The 26,875-nt window shown below is 40.8% G+C and overlaps 1 protein-coding gene across 5 annotated transcripts in view; it reads right to left on the minus strand.

Moving 5' to 3' along the window:
* The window catches only part of YPEL1 (yippee like 1), a 41,997-nt gene extending 18,226 nt beyond the window's left edge, over positions 1-23,771 (minus strand). The window contains exons 1-2 of one of the 5 annotated variants that reach the window (XM_039504756.1): positions 23,236-23,771; positions 15,860-16,142 (exon numbers count right to left, since the gene is read on the minus strand). In XM_039504756.1, coding sequence (XP_039360690.1) covers positions 15,860-15,976 — 117 coding nt within the window. In that variant the 5' untranslated portion in view covers positions 15,977-16,142; positions 23,236-23,771. Of the gene's footprint in view, positions 1-4,088; positions 4,172-15,859; positions 16,143-21,321; positions 21,613-22,308; positions 23,172-23,235 lie in introns of those variants that run through there. The other 4 variants (XM_039504758.1, XM_039504755.1, XM_039504757.1 and 1 more) reach the window with 4 other exon arrangements.
* Between the last annotated feature and the right edge of the window lie 3,104 nt (positions 23,772-26,875).

The following is a 26,875-nucleotide window of genomic DNA, read 5'->3' on the forward strand; positions in this document are numbered from 1 at the left end:
TTGGAATTGGAAAAGTTTCAGAAAAGGGCAACAAAAATGATTAGGGGTATGAAACAGCTACCATATGAGGAGAGATTAATAAGACTGGAACTTTTCAGCTTGGAAAAGAGATGACTAAGGTGGGATATGAGAGAGGACTATAAAATCATGACTGGAATGGAGAAAGTAAATAAGGAAGTGTTATTTATGCCTTCTCGTAACACAAGAACTAGGGGGTCACCAAATGAAATGAATAGGCAGCAGGTTTAAATCAAACAAAAGGATGTATTTTTTCCACACAATGCACAGTCAACCTGTGGAACTCCTTGCCAGAGTTTGTTACAGGAGTGGGTGGGTGAGATTCTGTGGCCTGCATTGTGCAGGAGGTCAGACTAGATGATCATAATGGTCCCTTCTGACCTTAAAGTCCATGAGTCTATGTTGTGAAGGCCAAGATTATAAGAGGGTTAAAAAAAGAACTAGGTAAATTAATGGAGGATAGGTCCATCAATGGCTATTAGCCAGGATGGGCAGGGATGGTGTCCCTAGCCTCGGTTTGCCAGAAGCTGGGAGTGGATGACAGGGGTTGGATCACTTGATGATTATCTGTTCTGTTCATTCCCTCTGAGGCACCTGATATTGGCCACTGTCAGAAGATAGGATACTGGGCTAGATGGACCTTTGGTCTGACCCAGTATGGCTCTTCTTATGTAATCAGGGAATGCAGTAGGGACCAGTTCATTATGGTCTCCAGGGGTAGGACATCCAGCAGTGCTTGAGCACACAAGGGGCACAGACTATTGTTCATCACTTCACCAGGGCTATCAAGTGGCAATGTGGACCCAGGCTCCAGACCTATGGATCCTCACGATTGCTCAGTTGGCCCACCAGGCTGTTGTTTCAGGCACAGCTAGGAAGGGTCAATCTCTCCCTGTTTGTCCATGTAACATATTGCCCTTACGTTGTCTATGAAGATCTGTAGTGCCCTATTTTGGATCTGAGGTAGAAAAGATTTGAGGGCACAATAGATTGCTTTCAATTCAAAGATATTTATATGCAGTATCTTTTCTTGAGAATTCCAAGGCTGGCTACAGCTGTTAATTTGCTGAAATGCGCTGCTATCCCTGGTTGGAAGCATCTGAGGCAATTTTCTAATGGAGATGGTGGGTAAAGCTACCCCTCTTAGAATGTTGCAACACTGAGTCCACCATGTCATGTCAAGAACAGAAATATCTTTTATGGGATGGTCAATCATGTATATATGCTGTCTGCATTTGGTCTGTAATTTAATGTTAAGGACTTCTCATCCTGAGCTGAGAGTAAGAAGTTATTATAAGTGATTGAAGCCAAAAGTCCCGTGAGAACTGTAAATAAAATAAATAAATCTTTTTTTCAGAGTAGGATTCTGGTGATGCACTGCTATAATGCATTGAAGCTTCAGAAATCTGTCTTCTGGCAGAAAGGCTCTGCCTACCCTAGAACTGATCCTAGAAAGTGAATCCTTTGAGTAGGCAGCAGAATTTTTTTTAATAAGCTATTAACATCTTGAGGAGGGAAAGGTATAAGCTATGTCCTTGGAAAGGCCTTCTTCTGATTAGGCTTTGATCAGCCAGTTGTTTAAATAAGCGTAAATGGATATACCCTGGCATCTTAAATGAGCTGCTACTATGGATAGAAACTTTGTAAATACCCAGGGAGTAGCAAATATGTCAAAAGGTAAGACTTTGTACTGGAATTGGTCTTGTTCAATCAGAAAATGAAGGTGCTTGTGGTGTCTGGATCTGAAGGAAATATGGAAGTATGCATCTTTCAGCTCACAAGCTGAAAACAATCTTGGGTAGTTTGCAAAAGTATAATGGATACTAGTATTAACATGCAGAATTGGAACTTTCTGATAAAGAAAATGTGCTTCTATAGATCTAATATGGGATAAAGCCCTACATTTTACTCCAAATATTTTCTGATATGTAAGAAAGAACTTTGACCTCTGAATTCCCTTGGCACCTTCTCTATTCCTCCTGCTTCCAAAAGGGAGTGAACCTCCAATCTTAAAAAGGTCTTGTGAGAGGGGAAGGAGGAGAATTAGGTGGAGTAGGGAATTGAATTGAATGACATATCCATCTTTTATTAGCACCAGAATCTATTTGTCTGATGTGCTGCAATGCCAAGCATTGACAAAGTGGGAAAGGTGGAGACGAGGGTTAGCTGAAGCTCCCCAACCTCACATAAAACTTGAGGGCTGATGTTCAATCCTGAAGACTAAGCTGAAAGTTCATTCCCTTTCATTCTGGGTTTAAAATACTTTCTCCTCTTTTGTCGCTGTGAAGGAGGTGGTTACTGTTGTTGAAACTCATGCCTTTGGGAAAAGTGAGACAAGGAAGCAGAAGGGTCTATTATGATACCCAAAGCCAGATCCTGAGGTCCTTCTTCTTGCAGGTTGGGAGACACCTAATGATCTTGCATCTTTAGTTTCCTTTAGTGTTTCATCTGTTTTATTACTAAACAAGCCATCACCATTAGAAGGGTGATGTACAAGAGGCGCACCTCTTGAAAACGGGTCTTTTAGCTATCATAACCACCATGGATCTGGGGAGTGGAACCAAAGATATGAACTGAAATATGAAATTGAACTTTTAGAAACAAACAAGAAACAGAGTAACTAACCTTAACACCAGAACTGACACCTAATAATATTAAGCTATGGCAATGGCTCTCTCTTACAGAGAAGATCTAGATCTGATGGATCTAGTCAGGTTTATGGCCATCTGCTGCTGCTGTTAGAAAGAAATGAGGTAGCTGGAGTACCAAGCCCTCTTTTATAGCCTCACACTAAGAATATTCAGGATCTGAGAGGTAAAGTGTGGGAGAGGCCAACAATACTCCAACAAGCATTGCTACAAGATGGTTCCATCATCACAGCTGCACCTCCCAGCACATCCCATGAGTGGGAATATGCAGAGGATACTCAAAAAGCAGCTTATTTTGGCATTGAAGCTGCAGATAAATTACAACTTTAGCAATTAGTGTGTTTGCTCACAGATAGTAATTTCATTATGCGTAACACCATTAATTTTATTCTCCATTGTGTTATCTTTTTTCATGTTTCTATTTCAAATATATAACAATTTTACAGACTGGGAAGCTGAGGTGGAGGGAATTTAAGTAACTTGCCCAAGGACTGGGAGAGAGAAATGACACTTCAGTGGCAGAACTCAATCTATAACTGTAAATGACTAATGGCCAGCATTAATCAGTATATAAACCTCACTCTATGGAGGATATTGTATCAGTGCACTGCAAACATATAGTCCATAATGCTTGTTCAGCACTTTCAAGATGTTAAGTACCAAACATGCTATTATAAGCAACTACAGTACCTCCTGTTCAGAATGGTCATGTTGGCATGCTTAGCTTCTGATTTATTCAGAAAAGATGGATTACAAGTGGCAGGAATAGACAGGAGCAGAGATTCATGATAAAGTGTGCCATCAATTATGAGATAGTACTCAAAATCCTGCCTAAGAAGTCAGATATTTACTTTGCAGCTGGGAAGCTGTTTTTATTTAAACATTACTGAAGGTTACACTGCAAATGTATTGCAGCTCTGCTTTCTGATAGTCCTAGACAATGACAACCAAAGTTATAGTTAGAGTACATCCAAAGAAGACTGTGGAATACCCGTTACTGTAGGTTTTTAAGAGCAGGTTAGATAAACATCTATCCTGGATGGTCCGGGTGTACTTGGTCCTGGCCCAGTGCAGGGGGGTGGACTAGCTGGCCCATGGATCACTCTAGACCTTCATTTCTATGATTCTATAGTTCCAAAGCTTTTCCATGTTTTGTAGAAAGTCAACAAGAGTCCATTTCTACACAGTAACTCCATTCAGTTCCCTCTCTCTTCCTGTTTCATAGCATTGGGGAGGGCTAAGATATGTCCATTAAAAACAAATATTCAGTCAATAGTAAGATTTTTTAAATATATTTAGTAAGCCTGTTACAGTCTATGATAACTGCTTGTTGTAGCCATGTCATACAACTGGTAAGTACTGCACTACATAGTCAGTACGTTATAAAGCAGTTCTAAATGTTTTAAAAGGGTAGGTACATACCTGCAAGTGAAGCTCTTTGAATGCAGAATTAGGTATGAGATGCACTCCTAAGTCACATGACCTCTGTTGTAGCATCAGGTTAACTATTTTTGCCCAGGAGAAAAGGAAATTGCAGTTAAGCAAACAATTCTATGTACACCCTTCAAGGCAAACCAAGTGGTTTTATCCTGATGCAAAAAGCATATCAAGCTAGTTATTGCTCCACAGACAACACACACTAGACTAGGTCATGTGACTAGAGAGTGTGGCTGCATAGAAAATGACTTTAGTGGAATGAAAGATGTCTACCACGTCCTACCAAGGACTACTGCAGGCATTATGAACAATTCTGAAGTTTGACAGAGGATGTCATTAAACATAGTGGCACTATCTGATAACAGCATACTGTTGTTAGTTATTCATAAGTACATATTCCTCATTTGTTATGCAGAGTTGTAAAGAACAGTCAGATAAGAAATGCAAAATGTTAATCTACCAGATTATTTTAGATGGTGATCAACTAAACTAGGCAGAGTCAATGTTCTGATACAACATTTCCAAAGAAAAAGCATGTGTTGCAAGAAATGAAACTTGATAATTCAGTGGGTGGTACTCTTCCCTTTCAGTCAGTACTGGACCAATAGCTGACTGATCCTGCAAGCAATACCTTCTGGATAAGCTGTAAAACAGAGGTCTTTTATCACTTTCAGATATCAAAGATTCCTTGGTACTTCACAGAAGTAGTGACAACTACTCAGAGGATTAAGAGTATTAACAGAAAAAAAGAGGGAAAAGGAAAATTTGTCATACTGGTTAATTTCTTCTCTTATAAAGATTAGTTGCTAGTTCTCCCTAGATATAACTCTTTCCTCACCCTATATGGAGGCAACTGGAGATAGCTCTGTTCTAGCTGCTTACCAGGGCAGAGTCACCAAAGGACTTCATACCAAATGGATATACTCCAAAGATTAATGATTGCTTAATAGAACAGTAGATGGAATTACACCCAAAACTAAAAAAGTCTAATGAATGTTGAATTTGCAAAACTTAATTTTAGAAGAGATCCACCCTTAAAAACTATCAGTGTACACAGGGTTGGCGGGCATTATGTCTAGAAGTAGGAAAATTGATAGGCAAGACAAAATTATCTTCTTAGGCTAAAACATGTTGGGGTCTTCAGAATTTGCTATGACAACTCTCCCATGACCCCTCAAAAAAAATCCTTGAAGAAATCAATCAAAGATTAATTTGAGGATTTAAAGTCATGCTTCTGACAAACAGAAGTCTCCCTTTCCTCACAAAAAGGTGAATCTGGGGCAGAAGATTCCAGTTTAGAATGTTGTGAATGGAGCCCTTTATGGATATTTTCAGGAGGCGCAGAGGTCTTTTCAGCCCACAAGGTGACCAATTATCTTTTAGAATATTCCTTATGCCATAAAGGAGGGGAGAGATAAACTTCTGGGTTTGGAACTTTCTAAAATGTCATAATTACTTTGTAATAGCCGACTTGGGAAAATTCTCCTCCCAGCCAAAATGCAAAGGATGAAGAAAGCAGCCTTTCTAAATAACTTAGGATAAAATTGTTTTCCTGACATCTAGTTTCTGCCAAGACTTCTTCTCATGAACCATAGTAGGGTAGAAGTACTAATTCCTTGGAAGAACTGAATTCTGTATTCATGTTGGGATAAAATCCAAGGGTCCTATTTTCCCAACAGAAGATGCAAGTAACTTCCACTGAAGTAAATTAAATGTGTACTGATTCCTGGAAATGTACATATCATTGTCTTGTTGTTGTATCTTATGCAACAATGATGTTCAACCAACTGCAAGAGCAAAGCATACCTGAGCAAAGAGAATCATAAAGGGCGGTTTGGATAGTCAGAAGATAAAGTAAAACTGAGCTGATCAGCTCAAATTGATACAATTAGGAGGATTAACAACAAAAATTAAGCTTCCAAGAAGAGTATACAAAAAAGCTTTTCAAGGCTTTTATACTTAGTCTTTCAGCAATGCTTCAGATGGGGATCTTTGCTTAACTTTGCTGATCTTAAACAGAAAAGGAAATAATTCAACCCGTAGACCTTAGCAGAAGCAGTATTGAGGGCCCATTTGAATCATGTAAAATTATCAGCTTGATAATTGATCTGACAGCAATCAGGCATGTCTTTATGGCAGAAAAACAAAAATCTCCAAATCTTAGTATACTGTGGCATTGTAGATGATTTTCTAGAAACAAAGCTATTGTCTATTATGTAATCAGAATAATCTTGCTTTTTTTCCCCACTGTCTCTCTTTCAACAACCATGCAGCCATCTTGAGAAAGAGTAGGTTCTGATGGAGTACTAGGTCTTCCATGAGTAGATTTAATCTGTCAGTCATCTTGAACAGCTTTACCACAAAAAGTCCTATTTTCCCAGAGAGCCTTATCTTTAAGCAAGTGGAAATCTATTGTTACCCTCAGTTCCTTCTTCCTGGACGAATGAAAAAGCATACAGAAGTTGACATGACCTTTTCAGTGATAACTTGTCCTTAAGAAAAACTCATCACATTTGCATTTGAATCAAACAAGTCTACCTACGGTTTCTCCTACAGAATAACTATCTGATTTAATAGTGGTCTGTTGGGACATTTCCCTTACATTATAGTCCTCCTTAACCAGTCTGCTACTATGTTGGTCTTCCCTTATGGATGAATTTTATTTCTGCCTATTTAATTAGAAAAGTTGCCACTTTCAGCAGAGAAATGCTCTAAGGCCAGATCCTCAAAGCTATTTAGGGTCTTAACTCCCATTGAATTCAACAGAAGTTAGGAGTCTAAATACCTTGAGGATCTAGGGCCAAATGCTTCCTACTGGACAATATATCCAGTGTCGTATGTGAATGGATTTAGGAAATAGGCACTTGCTATCTTCTGGACATCTCTTTTAATGAGCTTCCTCACCCTATAGGAATGCACTGGCTGAGCTAATGATCCTTGCTTCGATCTACAAAAGAACTCTTTAGAATACTCCCCTTATATATTTCCAAGAGAGCGAATAGATGACCTGTTATATAATAGCAACAGTTTATGAAAGGTCCAAGAAATTATCGATAGCCCCATGATGATCACTCCCAGAAGCCTTATGAAAGGTCAAATCAAGGCTCTAGGAGACTGACTGGTCTTGTAGATTCCTTCAGTTCCTATTCTTTCCATTGATAGGAAGGCCCTTCCTCTCCCAGAAATGTATCAATACTCCAAGCTAAAAGTATGGGTTAGGGTTAAGGAGCTTTTTTCCAAATTCACAACAAATACTGGAGATGTTTTCTATGATCTTTGCTTAGGGGACCAATAAGTGCCTGCTAAGATTATGGACTGATAGAGATGAGGGAAACAGGCTGTAGGATGACTGGAGGGGTGTTAATGGACCACTTTACCTTGAACAATCCCTTGAAATATGTGCTACTTATGCTAAACAATCTGTTCCACCTTACATTTAGGAGTGACAGTCTGAGTATGTTTCCCAGACCTGAAGAAGAGCTGTTTAAGCTTGAATGTTTGTCTTTCACCAATCAAAATTGGTCCAATAAAAGATATTACCTCACCCACCTTTTCTCTCAAATTTTCATCAGGAATTTGTACCTCTTCATGCTTCTATTGAGCCTTCCACTTTTGTTTGTGCACATGTGAAATTCCAAAGAGTATGACCCCCCCAGAATTTCTTGTTCTTGTACCCGCCATCATCAAAGATTTCAAAGTGTTTTACAAGGGTCGGAGAAGAAACTGGAGATTCCAGGAACTTCATTCTTGGAGTATTAATCATTTCAAAACATTAATGTAAGCTTTCCCATCCAATATCTGCTAGTCTGATGTAATTTAATTCACCATGCAAGTTAATCAGATAGCCCAGCTCCTATAGCTACAGATTGAAAACCAAGGACAGACCAATTAGTCTCTTGTCTTCCTACTGAGGTGGTGAGAAGAGTGCTTAAAACCTTTAGCCACTTCTGTTTTCCAGGTAGCCTGTGGTAATTTGTTTGCCACACTGGCCTACGGGAAGATCTGAGCTAGGTGTATGGTCTGATTACACCATTTGATGATGGTGAGACATGCTTACCTAAGCTTCATCTAGGTTTTCACCAAAGTTCTGCCTACTATAATATTAGCTCATGCTAAAAGCCATTTTGTGTGGACATCTGCTTTTCATAGTCACATCAATAAGAAAGTTCCTCAATAAAGCTTTCTACAAAGCATCTTTGCTCTCAGTCACCTTTTCTCAATTGTCTTCAAAATGGCATTTATGTACTGAGCTCCAAATTTATTTAAAATCACCAGACAAGGTGAGAAGGGCTGTAACTAATCTTGTGGAAGCCACTGAAGTTTCAAAACTTTAAGCTTCAGCATTAGATTTTTAAAGACCTCTCTATTGTGTCTGTCTAGTCTTTTGGAAGATCATCCCTGGAGAAGATCAGCATGTCCTTGACCAAAAAAGCAAGTCAGTCATATCTACGTTAGCTAGAATGTGATCTAACTTGTTTTTAAAGCTTAATGTTTCAAGGTCAGACTATTGGAGTGCCTGTTAGTGTTCTTTGATTAAAAGGGATTTTTTTCTTTTATATATGAGCTGGCCGTATAGTATTTGCTTTTCAGAGTTCTTTACAGAACCCTCGATGAAATCAATGCCCTTCAAAGGATTTTTTAAAATAATGGGCTTGTATCCCCCTGTTTGCTTTTTTATACTGCATAATGAAGCAGTATACTGAAAGGCACTCCCTCCACTCAGAGTTGTTTTTCTTGCTTTAAAAATAAATAAATAAATAAAAATCTTAGAAATGACGTAAGTATCAAGCCTGGTCTTGCTAAAGGATATCAGGGAGGCCTCAAAATGTTTATTGTGAGCTCTAAAGCAGTAACTTAAAAGACAAGGTATCGCACCTTTTAAACACAATTTCCTTTATTAAAAAGGCAGTCACTGAATTTTAATGGGAATTAACAAAAAACAAAGTTTAAAATACACTAAAAATATCCCTTCCCCTGTCACTTAAAGAACTTGCACTCTTAGGTCTTGTGATGTCACTATTTCTCCAGTCACCAGCCTTTAAAGATAGACAGTGCTGAATATACTGTTAAAGAAAAAAAAAGGAGAGAGAAAATATATACATATTTTAAAATAGATGAGGGCGCGGGGGAAGAGGAGAAATTTTCAGGCATTTCTTGTACACTAAAAGGACGGAAAAAGACAAGTCCTATTCTGCTCAGAGATCAGGATTATCCATTATTGTGCATGCGAACACACATTTTAAAACAAAACAAAAAAAACCAAACGCACCCAACCCAACCCTCTCCTCAAAACAGTCTATCCTGAAACTGCTCTTGGCCTAGTCAATAAAATTACTTTCCCCAGTAAAGAAGGTGGAAAAGACTGTTAGAGATTAAGATGTTTCTGACCAATTTTAAATTCTGGATTCTCTCCCCAACCCCAGAAGATGATTTCGGGGGGGAGGAGCGGAGACACAGGGAAGAGAACATACAGAGAAGGAAGATTAGAATGGAGAACCCAGCAGCAAGACTGCTCTACTAGTCATGAGCATCTAATTTTATTTGGATTTCAAAGTAGGCTGTGGCTAATTTGAGCTTTCCATAGGCTGTAGGGAAGGAGACTACTTTTAAATAAAACTACACCCAAATATGGTCTCAATCTATGTAAGTACTTCATAAGGCAAACTACTAAAGCTTTCTGGTCTCTAGATCATTACAAGAGTGCTTGCTTACCATATTATTGGTGGCTTGAGTCATCTGTGTTGGGATGTTGCCTGTCAAGGGGCCTTATCTATCTGGATTTCCACATGTCTGAGATTTGGAGTAAGGACAGCTTTGTGGTTTCTCTGAAGATAGCTCTCTGTTGGGTGTTCCTCTTTCTAATGGAAAAGGTTTGTATAACCTGTAAAGAGGGCAACTGAAACCCACATGCTGGGCATCTTAGATTTCTTTGGCTTTGCAGAGATTGTCCTTGTTTGTGTGTGTTTCCAACAGCCACAGTATAGCTAAATAACTCATTACTGGAGCAGCTGACAGAAAAATGCTTCACTGTCTGAATGCCTGTCCCTCCCCCCAAAAGTAATGTTCAGAGCTGAATAAAAATCAATATAATTTTTTGTTTCTATAGGTAGTTGCTAGTGCCTCTCAAAGATTAGCACATTCTATTGAAAGGTGGCCAAGGGGGTAGAGAAGAAAGGGGAAGATATAGAAAGTTCTACATGAATAGGCCAAAAGGCAGGAAAATATTGTCCAGAGTGGACTGGCAGAACTGTTGGCAGTAAAATGAAGGGGCAAATCATTTTAGTACTGCTCTCCTAACTGGCAACTGTTTCAGCTGACTGCTTACAGCACAAAGGAGGACACAGTCCTCCAGTGAAGGTTGGCAGATAGGCTTTAGCAAAAAGAGAGAGGGAGCATGCTTGCTGTTTTTATATTTGGAAAAGAGGAAGTTTGTCTTAAAATTAGAAAACGTTTAAAATGACTCAATTTTGGGGGTGGGGGTGGGGGAGGATAATTCAGTTTTTGGTTAACAAGTATAGCATTTCACTCAAAATAAACTGAGAAAGTTAGAGTTAAAATTATTATAAAGACAAAGCCACTTCAGAAATACATTATAGCTGTCTAGGCTAGAGGAAATGTAAACTACAAAAGAGAATTTTTCTCCACACCATAACTGAAAAGAGGCCTGGAGGGAGGGAAAGTGTTTAGGTCTTTTAGCTTTTCTCCAACAGTAGGGCTGAATTTAAAAACAAACAAAAACCCAAAACTACAACTACCACCATGGCACTCTAACACCTTAGAGTAGGGATCCCTAAGTCTTTCATAGCATGGACCACCTTCCCTCCCATTTTGTATTAATAAGCATTACTGTGGAAGCTACAATAATTGATTACCCATGAAAAAGTAATAGGAAATTAAATACAGTAACTCCTCACTTAAAGTCATCCCAGTTAACGTTGTTTCGTTGCTGATCAATTAGAGAACATGCTCATTTAAAGTTGTGCAATGCTCCCTTATAACATTGTTTGGCAGCCGCCTGCTTTGTCCACTGCTTGCAGAAAGAACACCCAGTTGCAGCTAGCTGGTGTGGGCTTAGAACCAAGGTGGACCGGCAGCCCCCCCCCCCCATCAGCTCCCTGCTCCCCTAAGTTCCCTGTGCAGCAGCCGCCCATCAGGCTATCAATTGCTGGCTGTTCAGCTGTCCCTCCCCCCACTGCCATGTGCTGCTCCTGCCCTCTGCCTTGGAGCTGCTCCCTGGAGCCTTCTGCTTACTGTGCGGGGGCCTAATATCAGGGTGTCCCCCTCCCTCCTGCTCTCCACTTACCCCATGTCCATAGAGCAGGGGGGACGTGACAGGGCTCAGGACAGAGGGAGCTTGCTGGCAACAGCTGCTGGTTCAACTTGATGATCTACTTAAAAAGGCAATGTACTTAGAGTGGGGTCAACATACTTAAAGGAGCAATGCGCATCTCTTACACACAGGGCGTCTCTGTCTGCCATGCTGTCTCCCCTCTCCATTTGTGCTGTCTTGTAGAGTGTGAGGCTACATTAACAACGTGTTAACCCTTGAGGGCTCAGCAGAGTGCTAGTTCATCATTTAGCAGTAAGGCAAATATCCCACCCTCTGATTTCACCACCTCAACCACGCTTCACAATCATCATCGTTTGTTTAAAACTTTCTATATATAGATAGAGAGAGAGAGAGAGAGAGACACTGAGACTGACTGTGTAGCTTTTATCTGGTGAAAAACATTTCCCTAGAACCTAACCCCCCATTTACATTAATTCTTATGGGGAAATTGGATTCACTTAACATTGTTTCGCTTAAAGTCGCATTTTTCAGGAACATAACTACAACGTTAAGCGAGGAGTTACTGTATAGCTGTCTTTAATCTATTTGATTTTTTAAAAAGGACAAGACATTTCTCTCTGCTGGAAACAAGAGGCACCAGCACCACAGAGCAGTTTAGAAAGTGCTGTGTTTTGATTATCAAGTCTCACTTGTCCTGTTTTCACTGAGGAAGCCTTGGAAAACTAGCAATCTGGAGTAGGATTGTGTAGCCCTGAACAGAAGCAACAAGGAGACAGAATCTCTTGCTAGGCTAGCTTCTCTCTAAAGTTAAAAATAAGTCTCAAGAGAAAAAAAAAAAAGTTCAGCGATTTATCTTCTCCCCATCACTAATTTCCTTGTTTCAATCTCTTGAATCATCATAATCCCATGAGTTCTAGTACTTAAGAAAGAACAGAAAGCCACAACCAGAAAATTTCAATAAAAAAAAACAGCAGGGGAAGGTTTACAAGGTCTCCTTTACAGTCTTTTTTAAATACATGCTAAGACAGCACAAACATCTACATGCTTCCCATGGATCACTTCAAAATATGTTCTCAGAAAAGAAATGTTGGAGCAGGCAGCATAAGGGTTAAACTATTATTCCTTCTAATCTAAACAGTCTAACATCTCTTATGTTATATCCACAACTGAGTAGTATTCATAAAATGATAGCTTACATTTAGTTTTCTATTAATGAGGAAGTGACAATTTTAATGGTTGGTCTTTAAGTCATGCACTCTTTTCTTTGGATTTCAATCAAAGAACTATTCTTCAATACAATTCATAGATTGCAGTACAGCATATTTATTTATTGCAATTCTCTACAATCAAAGTCAAATATCAGAGGGGTAGCCGTGTTAGTCTGGTTCTGTAGAAGCAGCAAAGAATCCTGTGGCACCTTATAGACTAACAGACGTTTTGCAGTCAAATATTTTAGCTTCAGATGGCAAATGTATACCAACAGTCTCTGGAATACAGAATCACCTCATTGCCTTTTATTATGTAAAGTAATTTTTTGTTTAAAATATCTTCACTGTTGCCACACTCACCAGATATATTCATGTTCCTATTATTTTAATGAATACACGATTTAAGAGAGCACTACATTGGAGAGGAGATCCAGGAAGGAGGGATGGTTTGCAAGAATGACAGAAGAAAATTCAGAGTTACAACTACCAATTATACTTGGGTATAATTCTAAATACAATGCCTAAATATATAATTCAAGTATGTTAATGGTCTGTTTTAAGATAGAATTTTAACCTTCGATGCTAACAGTACAATTACAGGTTGTTTTTTTAAAGTTAGTAGTGAACTCTTAATTTTCCCAGTGGGTGCACATGTGTTGTAGAGGCTTACAGGTTCCAAGATTCCACATTGGGAATTAATACTCTGTGTTGAAAGAACCCCCCTCCCCCAATGTAAAGCGTTCACACAACATTATATTTGTCTATGCACTCTTACAAAGTCTCTCTCTCACACATGCTGAGCTTTAAATAATTGAACATTTTTCCTTTCATTTGCCTTTATTGCCCAGGTCCCAACTACAGCAGTACAGTATGTCAGAAAGCAGCAAAGAATCAAGTACATTTTTATTTACAAGCAAAAATACACCTTGCATTTAATGCATTTCTAGATTTGACATACAACATATACCAACAGACTGTGACAACATAAAGGCAGGAAACTCAGAGTTCAGGGAATGTTGGCCATAAATGTGATTTTGCTGACTTGCTAATCTGCCAACTTTTAAAGTTTGGAAGCTTGGTTTAGAGAAACCTTCACTGGAGAATAGGAAACCAGTATTAAACAAGAGACTTTATATTATATATCCGAATCCTTCCTGGTTGGAAGACATTTCTTAGGCTAAATTTATTTGAACACACAGGACTTACATCTTTTTTCAAAAGTCTCCATATGCTCAATAACACCTCTTCAAAGTTTTAAGGTCTCAGGGTTTTAATCCTTTCTAGACAATTTAAAGTTGTAGTATGAACCTATGATCCAACTGGAGCATATATTCAAGAGATATTCTTATTATCAAGACCTCTTTCAAAATCCATATACATATCTGCCTGTCTGGGAATTATGGTAAACCTTAATACTGTCAAACTAAAGAGCTTGTTGCATCACATTTAGATTACCCTAGAAAAGTCTACTAGATGAGAAGTTAGATATCAACCACATGTGGTGGATTTCATTTTTTTCTTGAAAGTTCAGTGTTCTAGTTTTCTTTCTGAACTTTGCTGGTAAAGTTTGCCATACTCCTCCTCCATTTGTTTAGTATGAAATACAATTCCCAGTAACTCCATAGATCTGGAAAACATTCCCCTTCTCAATTATTCAAATCTAACCTTCCACTTACTTACAGTGTGTGTTGAATAATGAAGTCATGTCTCCTTCTTGAAATTTATATTGGAGTGTTGTTGAAGAAAAGGTGATTCTTACCTTAATATTTTTCTTTGTGATTAAAAAAAATTGAGTCACATTTCTGCCTGTATTTTCCTACATTTTTTAAAAAAAGTAATATTTATGATTACTAGAACTAAAGAGCTTGTATCTTTTCTGAATTTAATAAATGTATGCTTTGGACAGCACTTTGTATATAGTCAGTTTCAATGTTTTGCATCTGATCAGTCACACTTCCTGCTTTGTGCATTAGCAGGGCACATCACTCACCCCCCTTTTTTGGGGGGGGGGAGAGAACAGGAAGAATGGAAGAGGAGAAGAACAGACCTGCAAGAGGATATCTACAAGCAATACTGCAGCAAAACTGCTGGCATTTGTGTTTGGAGCCAGAAGTGTCATCTCCTCCCAGGAGATGTACATGGAGCTGAGGAGCACAAAAGGTTGAAGTGGAGGTAAAGAGGTGTGTGGCTCAAGGAACCTCCTTCACTCCCCAGGCCTCTGCACAGGACTAGGGAAGACTGAAGGTACTTAAAAGGAGTGGCTTCTTTACTTCCTGGGGCTCCTCAAGGAAGCAGCTTTACTTCAATGCTGCTAAAGATATCAGCAGGCAGGAGCAACAGAGGGTGATGATGGCGGGGGACAGAGAAGATGGGAAGAAATAAGGGACGGCCCCAAGAAGAATGTTCTCTGGCTCAACCACTCTACCTGTTGAAGAGACACTATCACCAGAGAAAGTCCCATGCTTTCCCCCCATCCCCAACACACTCCCATTAAAAAAACAACCCAAAGTTTGAAAATTGAATTGAATTTTTTCCTTAGAAAATGTTTACAGGGTGCTCCAGAAACCTAATTTGACTTAAAGCACCAATTGTAACTTTATATTTTTTCCTCAGTATTAAATTTTACTACATGATTATGAAGTCTTAGTTTCTTTCAATAACTGATATAAAAGGACAGGGCTAGATCATTTCAAAAGCTTCAGAACTTCTTTATGAAATTTAAACTTGAGCTTGAACATTCCTCAGAGTAATCAGTTTTTTAAGATCCACAAATTAACCAGATGGTATATGCTAATGAGAGAGAAGGACGGGCTTAGATAATGTAGTGATGGACTTCATGTTGATCCACTGGATTGTGTAATACCAGCTAATTTTGTGACCTCTCTCTAGTAGATGAATCTTTTGAATAAATTTAACAAGAATAAATTTCCCAATCCTGAGCTCTATACTTCCATCAGACAGTTTCCTTCCTTAGCAAACTTATCACATCTAGTCCTGGTCTGGTAAAGACCAGGCACATCTCAAAAGTAGCACCTACCTGTTATTTGTGGGGTGTTGCGAAGATGGGGCTTTACACAAAGTTTCTCGAAAACATCCATTCCTCAGTATAATGCATCTATGACCCAAGAATGGAGCTCTTGGGAAGAAACTTGGAAGTATGCATCAGATTTATACCACTTACGTATTGGAAGGACTGACCCAATGACAACAATTTTGGTTAAAAAACCCCATATGAAGTCTCTAAACAAATCACTTGCCTTGGAAATCAATTCATCATGATTGGCTAGGTGGGCTCTGCAGTGGATACAGCTGTAGGTTCGGTGACAGTTTGGCAGGTAAGCCTGGAACGTTTTTGATTTTGTCATTTTTACCATCTCTGCTGGTGGCTCCTCACTCAGCTCAGGGCTGGAACTTGAAGAATTACAACTTTGCTGAACTCGCTGACAAAAAAAACACTGGAAAATGCAAGCAAAAGCCGTTGTTGTTCTGTAGTGTGTGTGGCACTTTCCACACAGATGCCACAAGAGAAACAATCACAACCTGCAAGTAAACAGAGAAGACAACTTTTTAAAAGCTAGGAATAGCTTATAAATACATTTAACTATTCTTTTGGATTTCAGAACTTTAACCTTCATCTCTGCTTCAAAAAACTCCAAAACCCACTAACACAATGGACATCTTTGTTTAGCAGTCTCAGCAGAAAGGCAAAGTACTAAAAGGGATGGAGATTGAACTAGCTTTTCAACAACTTTAGTAGACACTAAAATAAGAAGTGGAAATAGCGTGGGAAACCTGCACTTGCTAAACTCATAGACCCATGCTAAACTCCAGAACATACAGGCATGGGGTGTTGTGTCTATTTTTTCAACTTCCAGGGCATTTCACAAGCACTGAACTTGAAGTCAAATGTGATACATACACACAATAAAATCCTGACCAAAAATTTGCACTATTTTGAGATCAGACTATTCCTCAGCTACAAAGTTAGAGCCTTTTAGACCAGTCTTCTGTCCACCAAGACTAATCAGTTCTTTCAACTATTTATTTTGGTAGAGTAAGGGAGAAAATCATCTTAATATCTAACAAATTTCAGTAGTGGAGAACAGATTCTACAACCTACACATAAATATTAAGAATTCTGTTTTCTATGTTCAAAATGCTGTACACATTCTTGATCCTCAGATCTCCTTAGAGGAAATAATGTATTACATACACTGTGACATTTTATATACATATACAAAAACAATGAAGGCTACACTTTTCTACCATCTTCTACCTTGAAAATAAAATTTGCATCTGCAAGCTACAGATCTGTTTACTAAAACATTACTTAATATATTACGTGACTCAAAGCAACTGAACAATTCAAGCATGAAGACTACTAATTCGGTGATGCTGTACAAAAGATCATCTATTATGCCACCAATCATTATGCGGCTGGTACAATGGATCAATACCAGAAGTATTGAAATAAAAGTGCCAATGTAATAGTTCACTGTACTTCTGGTCTTTTCTATTAGCTTTATGAAAAGTGAGAATAAAGAGCACATGTACGGTTTACTAGCTATATAATATGAGAGTTTAAAAAAAAAAAGTCTACTCTTTCCTGTTAATAACAAAGCAGTAGCCTAAGTATAGCTGGAAGCTAAAAATGATTTGTTCATCTGTGGTTGATGAACCAAAAAAACCCAAACAAAAAGTTTAATCAGCCCATCACTAGCTGCTATATGGAAGAAATAATCAACCACCACCTAGAACTCCAACTATTTTTGTATAGGTCTAAATGAAATTTGGTTTGACAAAACAATGAAACAAATGATATCAAGCATAAACCATATATGAGACCACCATGACAATGTGTTTTCCATTTAAAGCCACCCACCCACCCTTACATAAAACTTTGCATTTTATTTTCCAACTGCTTTAGTCAACGGTTGGAAAAAAGGCATCACCTGAAATAGTATTAACACTTCAAAATGCAGAAAGGTGATTTACTTCTCATATTGCCACAAAATGTAAGTTTACACTCCTGAATTACATGTATTTCACTGATTGCTTCAAGGAAGCAATTTATAAGTAAATTATCACAAATCAGACTGTCTTGAGAAACAACCATATGAACATATAATGCCTGCTTCAGGAAGCATAAAGACCACATGCATCAGCTCTTTTTTAATTTTTACCTCAAGCTAATAAAAGGATGGGTGCATATTTTATAAAATTAAAGGACTTCAGATAATTCTATTTGTATAGTACATAACTAACTGTAAGGAAACAGTCCTCAAAAAAAACTTAGAGGGATGTCTACATTACTTTTTTTTCAAAATGGGAACATGTTGCAAATAAGGGCATGTCCACTGTTCATAACAAGGCCTACCTGTTTTCCCCAAGAGTTTTTAAGGGTGGACAGGAGTGGAGAAAGATGAGGTTTGAAGAATGGAAAGGATCTGGCAGGTAACTCATTTCACAGTTTTTGAATGTTGGCCTAATATGCATGGATTTTAGAGTAAACATGCATCCAGAGCCCAAGATGGTACATTTGAAATAAATCTAGACAAATAAGACATGGATAAACACCAATATTGTAGACCTAACCCCAATGTAAAATGTTTTACTAAAAACCTATTAAGTTGTCAGACATTTTTATATTTCCTTTCCCCATCTTTGCCAGTGATAAGGATTTGTGTAAAAACATTCTTTATTGTAGGCCACTACTCCTGTCAGTTTCAATACATGATTAATTACAATGCACATCACTATGGCATCATTATATTCTCTTGGCATAGACATCCTGAAATATCATTGCATTTTAAGATCTAACGACAGTATTAGAAGTATATTTATAGAAAGCTACTATGGATGAGTGCAATGTATATGCAAAGAAAGAAACCACCCCTCAAAAACCCATAAGGGCTTGAAAAATCCACTTTCCTGGGAAGGGGTGAGGGGGATCAAGCCAATTTCTGCAGATTTCATTTTTAAATGTAACCTGCAAATGGAGGGCAGGGGGCTTCTGCGCTCTTATTTCTCTATGACCTCTTAAGAAGCCCTGAAAGTTGTCCATATCCCTGCCCCCTCAGATTTGGAGACTTTAGGCCTAGTCCAAAATCACTGTCTGGGCTTTTTACCAGGTCCCAGATCTCCAAGACTAAACAGGACCTGAATTTCTAAAGTAAAAAAATACATACAGAAATTGTAGGGCTTTGGATCAGGCCTCTTAGGATGATGACTGAAAAACTAGTGAAATAATGACATTACAAGAGGTAATAGATTGAAAGTTAACCAATTTAAAATATTCCTTCTACTCTAAAGTCAGATTGTTTAAAACTCTAGTTTTAGTTTCATGCTTTTTAAATCCAAGTGATGGAAACTGAGTAAGGGAAGTCTTTTGTTAGAGACTTGACATTTTTACCCCTTCAATTAAAACATGTTGCCCTCAAACATTCCCAAGACCGCCTTTGGCAAAACCATATTCTCATCTCCAAGAAGAGAGACCCCACAGGTTTTTTGCACCTGATAAAGTAGTCCTTCATATGTTGCTTTAAAAAAAAATGGAAGGCATGCTTCCAAACCTGAACTAAGTCAATGCAATTTTCTCTTCCTCAGATAACAAGCACTACTGCCCATAACTGTGTCAAGAAGGAAAAAACCAAACATGTCTAGGCTCAGTTTCTGGAGCGGCTTCCCACAGGTCTCTAAACTGCAGTGATTGTCAAGAACCATGACAATTGCATATTATTGCTACTTACACCACAGATATCTAGCCAAGACCATGATCCACAGGTTGCCCTGAAAATCTGAATTTACACAGAATTCTGAAGTAAAAAAATTAGAAGTTTTACACAGATTCCAAACTGTGCAATTCAAGACACCAGCCTCTATGTGCCCTTCCCTCCAGCAATATGGGTCTAGGGAAGGAATAGCAGGAACTTCTGATGGAAAAGCTTGCCACTTGCAGACTGGCCTCTAGAAAGCAGGAGCTGCAGCAATGCATTTTCACAGTTACTGGACAGCAGTGATGTCATCAGATCTGCACTTTCAGTCTCTTCTGACTGGCTGTTTGCCTTCTCCTCCTTCCAACTCCTCCCTCACTGTGTCTCTGTTAACAGCCCTATTTCCCCTGCCATCCTTCTTTCTCTCTCCATAACACCATACTCTCCTCCTCTTCATATCCACCCTCGAGAGTGTTGATCTATTTTCCTCATCCACTCTCCCTCACTCTAACACATAAAGTAACAAAGGCATGTAAACTATCCTGATACAGCCTGAACCCTCCCCCTTCCCCCAACAATTTATCTGGTCTTGTGGCTTTTAGGCTGTATGCCCTTCCAGACAGGAACGGTCTTCTTGAATGTTAGTACAATTCACGACACAGTGCTCCCCATATCTTGACTGGGGCCTTAATCACATATTGAATGTGTGCCCTAATAGAGAATACCATTTGCTCCTGATTTATTCTGGGTTTCCTCATTAAAAAAAATGATACACAGCTCATAACTTCAATGTTAGGTGGAATGAATTTTTTTTAAATTGGCAGATTCCTTTTATAAGATTTGTCATAAAAGCACTTTACCAACTCAAGCTATTTTAACTATTGTCAAAAAGGGGACTGAATATTAGGTTATAGGCTTACTATCTACATCCCTGAAAGCATTAACTGACTGACTTTAAGAAAGTTCTGAATTTTACTATCACTAGTTTTCAAAATATAAATCATGTTGGGAAAAGATGGAGCGTTAAATAATAACCCTCAGAGCAAAACCTTTTACTTGCTAGTTAAAATAGAAATTGTTTCTCTGATGCCAAGATGCAGGAACCACATGACTTCAGTGTATTTTTTCCCTGTTGAAATAACTCAATGCACTCTATTTCACTGCTGTCAAAAAGAAAAAAGCCACTAAATAATAATGAGAAAATATAAAATTGTATCCGTGACACATTATGAAAATTAGAAAAACACAGCCCCCAGTCCCAAAACAAGCAAATAATCCAAGAACATATTGGAAAGCAAGAGATTACAGAATAACCACAAGCATAATACAAGAAAATAAGTCTGCAAATATGTACAGTCTAACTATCTTTTAAACTACTGCATATATGACTCAGGAAGTACTAGCCTTAAAGATACTCCAAAAGTTAGTTGCTTGTTCTAGGTTACTGATAATTATACACCTCTACCCCGATATAACACGAATTCCGATATAATGCGCTAAAGCAGCGCTTGGGGGGGCGGGAGAGGGGGAATGCGCACTCTGGCGGATCAAACAAGTTCGATATAACGCAGTTTCACCTATAACGCAGTAAGATTTTTTGGCTCCTGAGGACAGCGTTATATCGGGGTAGAGGTGTATTTACAGAATTCATCAGGATCAAAGATATTCAGCATTTTACCTTCCTCCTGGTTGAATCAAAAGTAGTGATAGAATCCTGGTAGTGTCAAAAGTTACAACTCTTAGATACCATGAATAAACTATGCTTGGTGTTGATCAGCACATACAAACACCATGACAAAATCTAGGAGTCAAACAATCTCAACAGTATCCAAACATGATGGCATATATCACATTGATTAAAGATAATTCTCAGTTTAACCTTGGTGTTTACATTCTACTAACGCTGCTTATCGATCCCTCTGTTATTGGAGGCTGACAATGTTTACAATTCTTAAAACATGTTAATTTCTTGAACAAAGAAACTTAGCATCTAAATCTGAACTTACAATTCATCATGTAATTTCAGTTCTGCTGCCATCTAGCAGCATGACATCACTGAATGGGATGTCCAAATTTGGTAGCCAAGTATCAGCCAATCCTAATGAAGTGGGCAGTCCCCAACCAGGCTCCCGGATGTGTAAACAAACAGTGAGAGGAAGCATGTTAAAGCAGATGCAGTCTAAGGACAGTACTATTATCCACCAGGTAACGGACATTAGTACTGGAATTTCAGATTTAGGTAACTAAACATTTTAGTCAATCTTGTTTAACAAGGATAGCAGCTGACCTATAGCTAGCTATTCAAAGCTTTTAACATTTAATAAATATGCCATCTTCATAGCATTTCTCATTGTTATTCCTAAGCTTATTTTTGGAGAGGTTACCTTATAGAGTTGCATATAAAACCATTGACTCCTCTGTCATGCTTGATTTGAAATGTATTTAAGTTTGTCCCCTACAACAGCAACAAGACAACTACAAACTAAAATTCCCAGTCTTTAAGAAATTCATAGCTAAGTTAGATATATCTAAGTCAACCAAAAAAAATCAGTTTCTTGACAATTCAGTTGAATGACTATCTAGGCAGTTTTCCCACCACTCTTAAGATCAACTCGAGTCATACCCGGAATTGTAATGACAAAAATAAAATAAAGCAGAAAAATAGTTAACTCAAGGCTCCTATTTAAGGTGCCTCTCTCCTAATCCATTCAATACAAAAATAGGGGAAATTAATGTTTTGTCTGGCACCAACAAGCCCGACAGGGTTTTTTGTTTTTAAATACACATACACTGTTCATAAACTAAGATTCGATTACACTTTCTTTTTAAAAAAGAAATGCAGGAAAGTCAATTTAATCAGATACGGTTCCATGTTTCCAGCTCAAGCAAACACTCTGCAATATATCATATCGACAACTATTAAATCTCATTCCTGATTTTTAGTAGCCTGTGTATAGATAAATTAAAATAAACACAATTAAGCTGAAAGTTACCTCCACAGATCGATCTGGATTTCCCTACCGGAAAGTTTTAAATAGTAAGCGAGTATTCGTCTGTTCCCATTTCAAGCTCGTTTTGCAAATGAGTTTTCATCCTCAGTATCAGCGCGCAAAGTTACCTCCGTAAATGGTGCCGCTTTTCGTTTGCAACAGTATCTACGAGGAGGCTCACCGGACAATGTAACTTTTCGCCAAAGGCGCAGCAGCGAGCGAGAGGGAGAAGCAGAGACCGGTCCCTCCAGCCTGCCCGCGCCTCAGCCCCGGGCACTGTTATGCAGCAGCCGTTGGGGGAGGGGGCATATTTCGCGGCTCTGCCTGCAAGGCTGGGGGGGGGGGGGTCCTAATCCGTCAGGGCTCCGCAGCCCGGCCAAGCCACCTCCGGCCCCAGCAGCGAGCCCCACAGCCTCTGTGCGCCGCGGCCTGCCTCGGGTCGCGCCACAGGAGCTCGGAAAGGGCTCGAAGCGTCCCCACTGTTTACAAACAAAGCCCCGCGGCTGGCAGGCGCCGGCCAGCGGGGTTTGGCCGAGGTAGCCCGCTCCGGCTGGGCAGGCGCGGCGCTGGGCCAGGCTGGGCAGGCGAAGGGCTCGCGGACCAGCCCGCTGGGAAGGGGCTAGCCGCCCTCCGGCCCCGCGGCAACGCAAAGCCTCACAATCCGCCCGGTAACACGGCGGCTGCAGCCGGTCGGGCAGCGCTGGCGTCACTGCCGGGCGCTATAAATAGAGCCCGAGCCCGCCGGGCCAAGCCGGGCAAGTTGCCTCTGCTTCCCGCCTCGCCGACACCGAAAGCCGCCGCCGGGTCCTTGAGGGGCGGGGCGGAAACGCCACGGCTGGCTACCGACTGGGGCGGCGGTAGCCAAGCGGGGGAGGGTCCCTCGGGCTGGGGCAGCGGTTGCCTGGCTCGCTGCGCGGGCTGGGTACTCACCGGCGGCTCCGCTGCCCAGGCCGGACCCCCGCGGGTTCCGCGCAGCTGTGGCCCCCCCTTCCCTCCCTCCGTGGGGGGCTGGCTTGGCACGGGGAAGGAGCCGCCTCCGTCGCGGCTCGCTGGGGCGAGGGGAGGGTCTAGCGGCCGTGGCCCCTCATGCCCCGCTCAGGTGGCGGCTCTGCGGGCGCCCGGGGGGTCCTTCCCCCTCCCCAGGCTCAGGGGCGTCTTCCCCGCGGCGGCTGCAGCGCCCAGGGTCATCAGGGGAGCCGGGGGCCGGGCCCGTGTCTCCTCCCCTCGGGGCTGAGCGGTGGCCGAGGCATCCCGGCGCCCGCGCCGCTCCGCTCCTTTGTTTTGTTTTCCTCTCCCCGAACCTCGCTGCTGCAGTTAAACCGTCTCCGGAGAACGTTGGCTGCGGCCAATCAGAACGCGCGCGCGTGGGCCGGTAGGGGGAGAGCGTGAGAGCCAGCGCGCTCCCCCAGTCCAACCCCCCCCGGGAAAGCGCGAGACTCAAGCGCGCGACGCCAAATCCCCCTTCCTCCTCCTCTTTTGTTGGGGGAGAGCGCGAGACAAGGGAGCGCGTGGTCTCGTCGTTTGCGTCCTTCGTTCCCTGCGTGCGAAGAAGTGGAACGCTGTGGGTGTCCAATGGGAACAGAGGCCTCTCGCCAGAGCGAGGCTGCTGCTTGCGCGCGGTCTGGCTCGGGAGACGGGGGATTATAAATAATAGGCGGCGCGTGCCGTGTTCTCCGCCGATCGCGAGCCCTGCACGGTGACCCCGCCTCGCTACATTGTTTCCACCCCGGCTGGCGTCGCTGTGCGGCTGGCATCTGCCATCTGCGCCCTGACTCACTTCATTCATGGAGCGGCGGCGGGGTTGGAGGTGCGCGCAGAGCCACGCTGCAGCCGCAAGCGCTGCCTGCAGCGGCCGCAGGAGCCGGGCTGGGGCTCACAGAGCCTAGGGCCCCGGGCCGTTGCCACGGAGCGCGGGCTCGGCACGGGCTCAAGGAGAACGTAACAGCCCCAACCCCCCGTCTGCACAGGGAGATCGCACAAAGGGCCAGTGGTATCAGGCTCGGCTCGCCAGAGGGACGACGGCGACCAGGACCAATAACCGCAGCCCACAGCAGCGGAGCGCGCAGGAGAGCCCGACAGTGAAATCCGCGCTCTCCGGGGCACGAGGGAGAAGGGGGATCAGTGAAAGAGGGAGGACACAAGAGCTGCACAACAGGGCCCCCTGCCAAGCAGAGACTCATCCAGTGGGAGCCTCTCCACGACTCCCTACAATACTAATTGTTGTTTCCACAAACCCAAAAAAAATACTCCCCCGCCCCCCTTTAACACTTGTTAAAACCTCCAGATTCAATACAATGAGGGGTAGGTTGGGGATAAGACTAAATCGGGGCCCCTTGAGCTCCTTGGGAACAGTAGCATTCTGCCACCACTAGTGTAAAGAAAAAGGGATCTTAGCCCCCTTCATTTCTCATCTCCCTTGGTGCCTGCCATGTCCTGACCCCTAAATCATTGTTTCTGGGGGCAGCTCCACCTCACTCCAGCTAACACCTGCACGGTTTCTCACAGGCAGGATTTTTTTTAAATCTTTCCTTTTCGTGCCTGTTTTTGTTTCTGATTAGTACACACTGTTGTTCAAAGGAGACAAAGGAAAATGATCACATTTCAATAGACATCTAGAGATAAGAAAAAGGCAAGATAATCAGTAGTCCTAATTCTAAAATGGCCACAATAATTATGCTGCTAATTAAAACATTTTACATCGAGAAAAATGGGTGAGAACACAGAAGTTTAATATAGTATATGACATAGGAAAGAAAAAACAATGACTTACGGTTGATTTTTTTTCTCCAAAGCAGTCTGAGCGATTTAGATACACATCTTCCATTAATTTTAATGGAAGATTTGTCTAAAATTCCTTATACTATTTTGAAAGTTTAAACCTATCGCTGTATAATAAAGTTGCTACATCCTTTCTTTTCTTATTTCTCTGCTCTTTGAGGGTTCTTATTTCCCTCACCTGTTGTCTATGAAGAGATGAGATAAATTACGTGGAGAGAGGAGCATATAGCCGTTTAGCACTGTAGAGAAATTCTTCCTTAGGAAGTGTCTTGCAAAAGATCCAAGAAAAGTAGAATGGGTCAAGCTGATATTTTCTGGAAAATTATTTTTAGCTATAGTTCATTGCCAGTGAACAAGTGACTGTGGTTGACTATGTCAGTGACAGTTTTATTTCTGAAAAACAATCATTCATTACACAGTTAAAAATAAATATTAGGTAAATCTGTGGTGTCCAGAGTCTATTAACTTCTAGAGCAGCCGGGTCTAGCGGACAGGGCAGTGGACTGGAACTTCAGGAGACCTAGGTTCTATTTTCCTGGCTCTGCCACTGACCTGATCCCTGATCATGGACAGATCACGTTGCTTCTTTGTGCCTTAGTGTCTCCATCTGTAAAAATGGGGATGGTGATGTTCCTCTTTGTAAAGTGCTTTGACATCTAGAGCTGGAAAGTGCTCTAAAAGAGGTAGGTCTGATTTTTATCATTATTTAATTTTGCCTTTGATCTTCTTTTTCAAGAGACAAAATAAATACCAAGCCTTGTTTGCATTGGTTCTGCATTCTAAACTCCTCAGGCCAGCAGGAGTGTACTGAGACCAGAAGGAGCAAGGAGGAGTGCTTCACGAAGCTAAGACTGACCAGAATCCCTCATTCTGCCATTTATGGCTTTAACCCTGAGTCCCAACCTATGTTACATAAATACTTCACAATAGTTTTTGCCCCCTCACTTCATTTATTCCCACCAATATTGACTCATTTGTTTCTTAGGACCTCCTACTGCACATCTTTAATTCTTACTGACTTCAGTGGGAGGTAAAGGGGGCAGCAGAGTTTATTAATTAGAATAATAGAGTTCACTTTTATAGTTGCACTTGAGATGATGGGTTGTAATCAATAAATCATGTGAGAGTTGTGGTTAGTCATAGTTCTACATTTCAATATCCAGAAAACTACAATGTGCATTTTTCCTGTTGTATATTTCCATCTCCTCAGTGCTGATTTGTGTTATTCTCAGCTAGTTGTAAGTACAAGGAAAATTCCATGATAAAAAGTTAATGGAATGAGAAAAACACTAGGAAACAGCCCTTTCTAAACATTTATGGGGCCTCTACAGTAGATTTTTTTTTCCGAAACATTTCCCACTCTTGATACAGTAACTTCAGCTCCATCATTGGTAGCAATGGTGCAAGTGCTAGTGTTGACAGGGCACAGATGGCTACTTTGTATTTAAGCATTTTGATGTCTATCCTCTGCCACAGTGCCCCAAACCAAGCACCCTAATCCAGTTGTGAGAGGAGAAAGGTAAAGGGCATAAAATAGAGGTATATAAATAATGAATGGGACAAAGATGGTAATTTCAATGTGCCTCTTTAAGAACAAGAAGACAGTTGATTAATTTAAAGGCAGAAAATTTAAGAGATAAAAGGAAATACTTTTTTACACAATGCATAGTTAACCCGGAGAACTCATTGCCTCTACATACCATTAGCCAGAATCTAGCAGGATTTTAAAAAAATGGAGAATATGGAGAATAAAAATTGTAAGGTATAAATCCTCATGCTTCAGGTCTAACTG

Source organism: Mauremys reevesii, linkage group 18 (genome assembly GCF_016161935.1).
Source record: "Mauremys reevesii isolate NIE-2019 linkage group 18, ASM1616193v1, whole genome shotgun sequence".
NCBI classification, from domain to species: domain Eukaryota; kingdom Metazoa; phylum Chordata; order Testudines; family Geoemydidae; genus Mauremys; species Mauremys reevesii.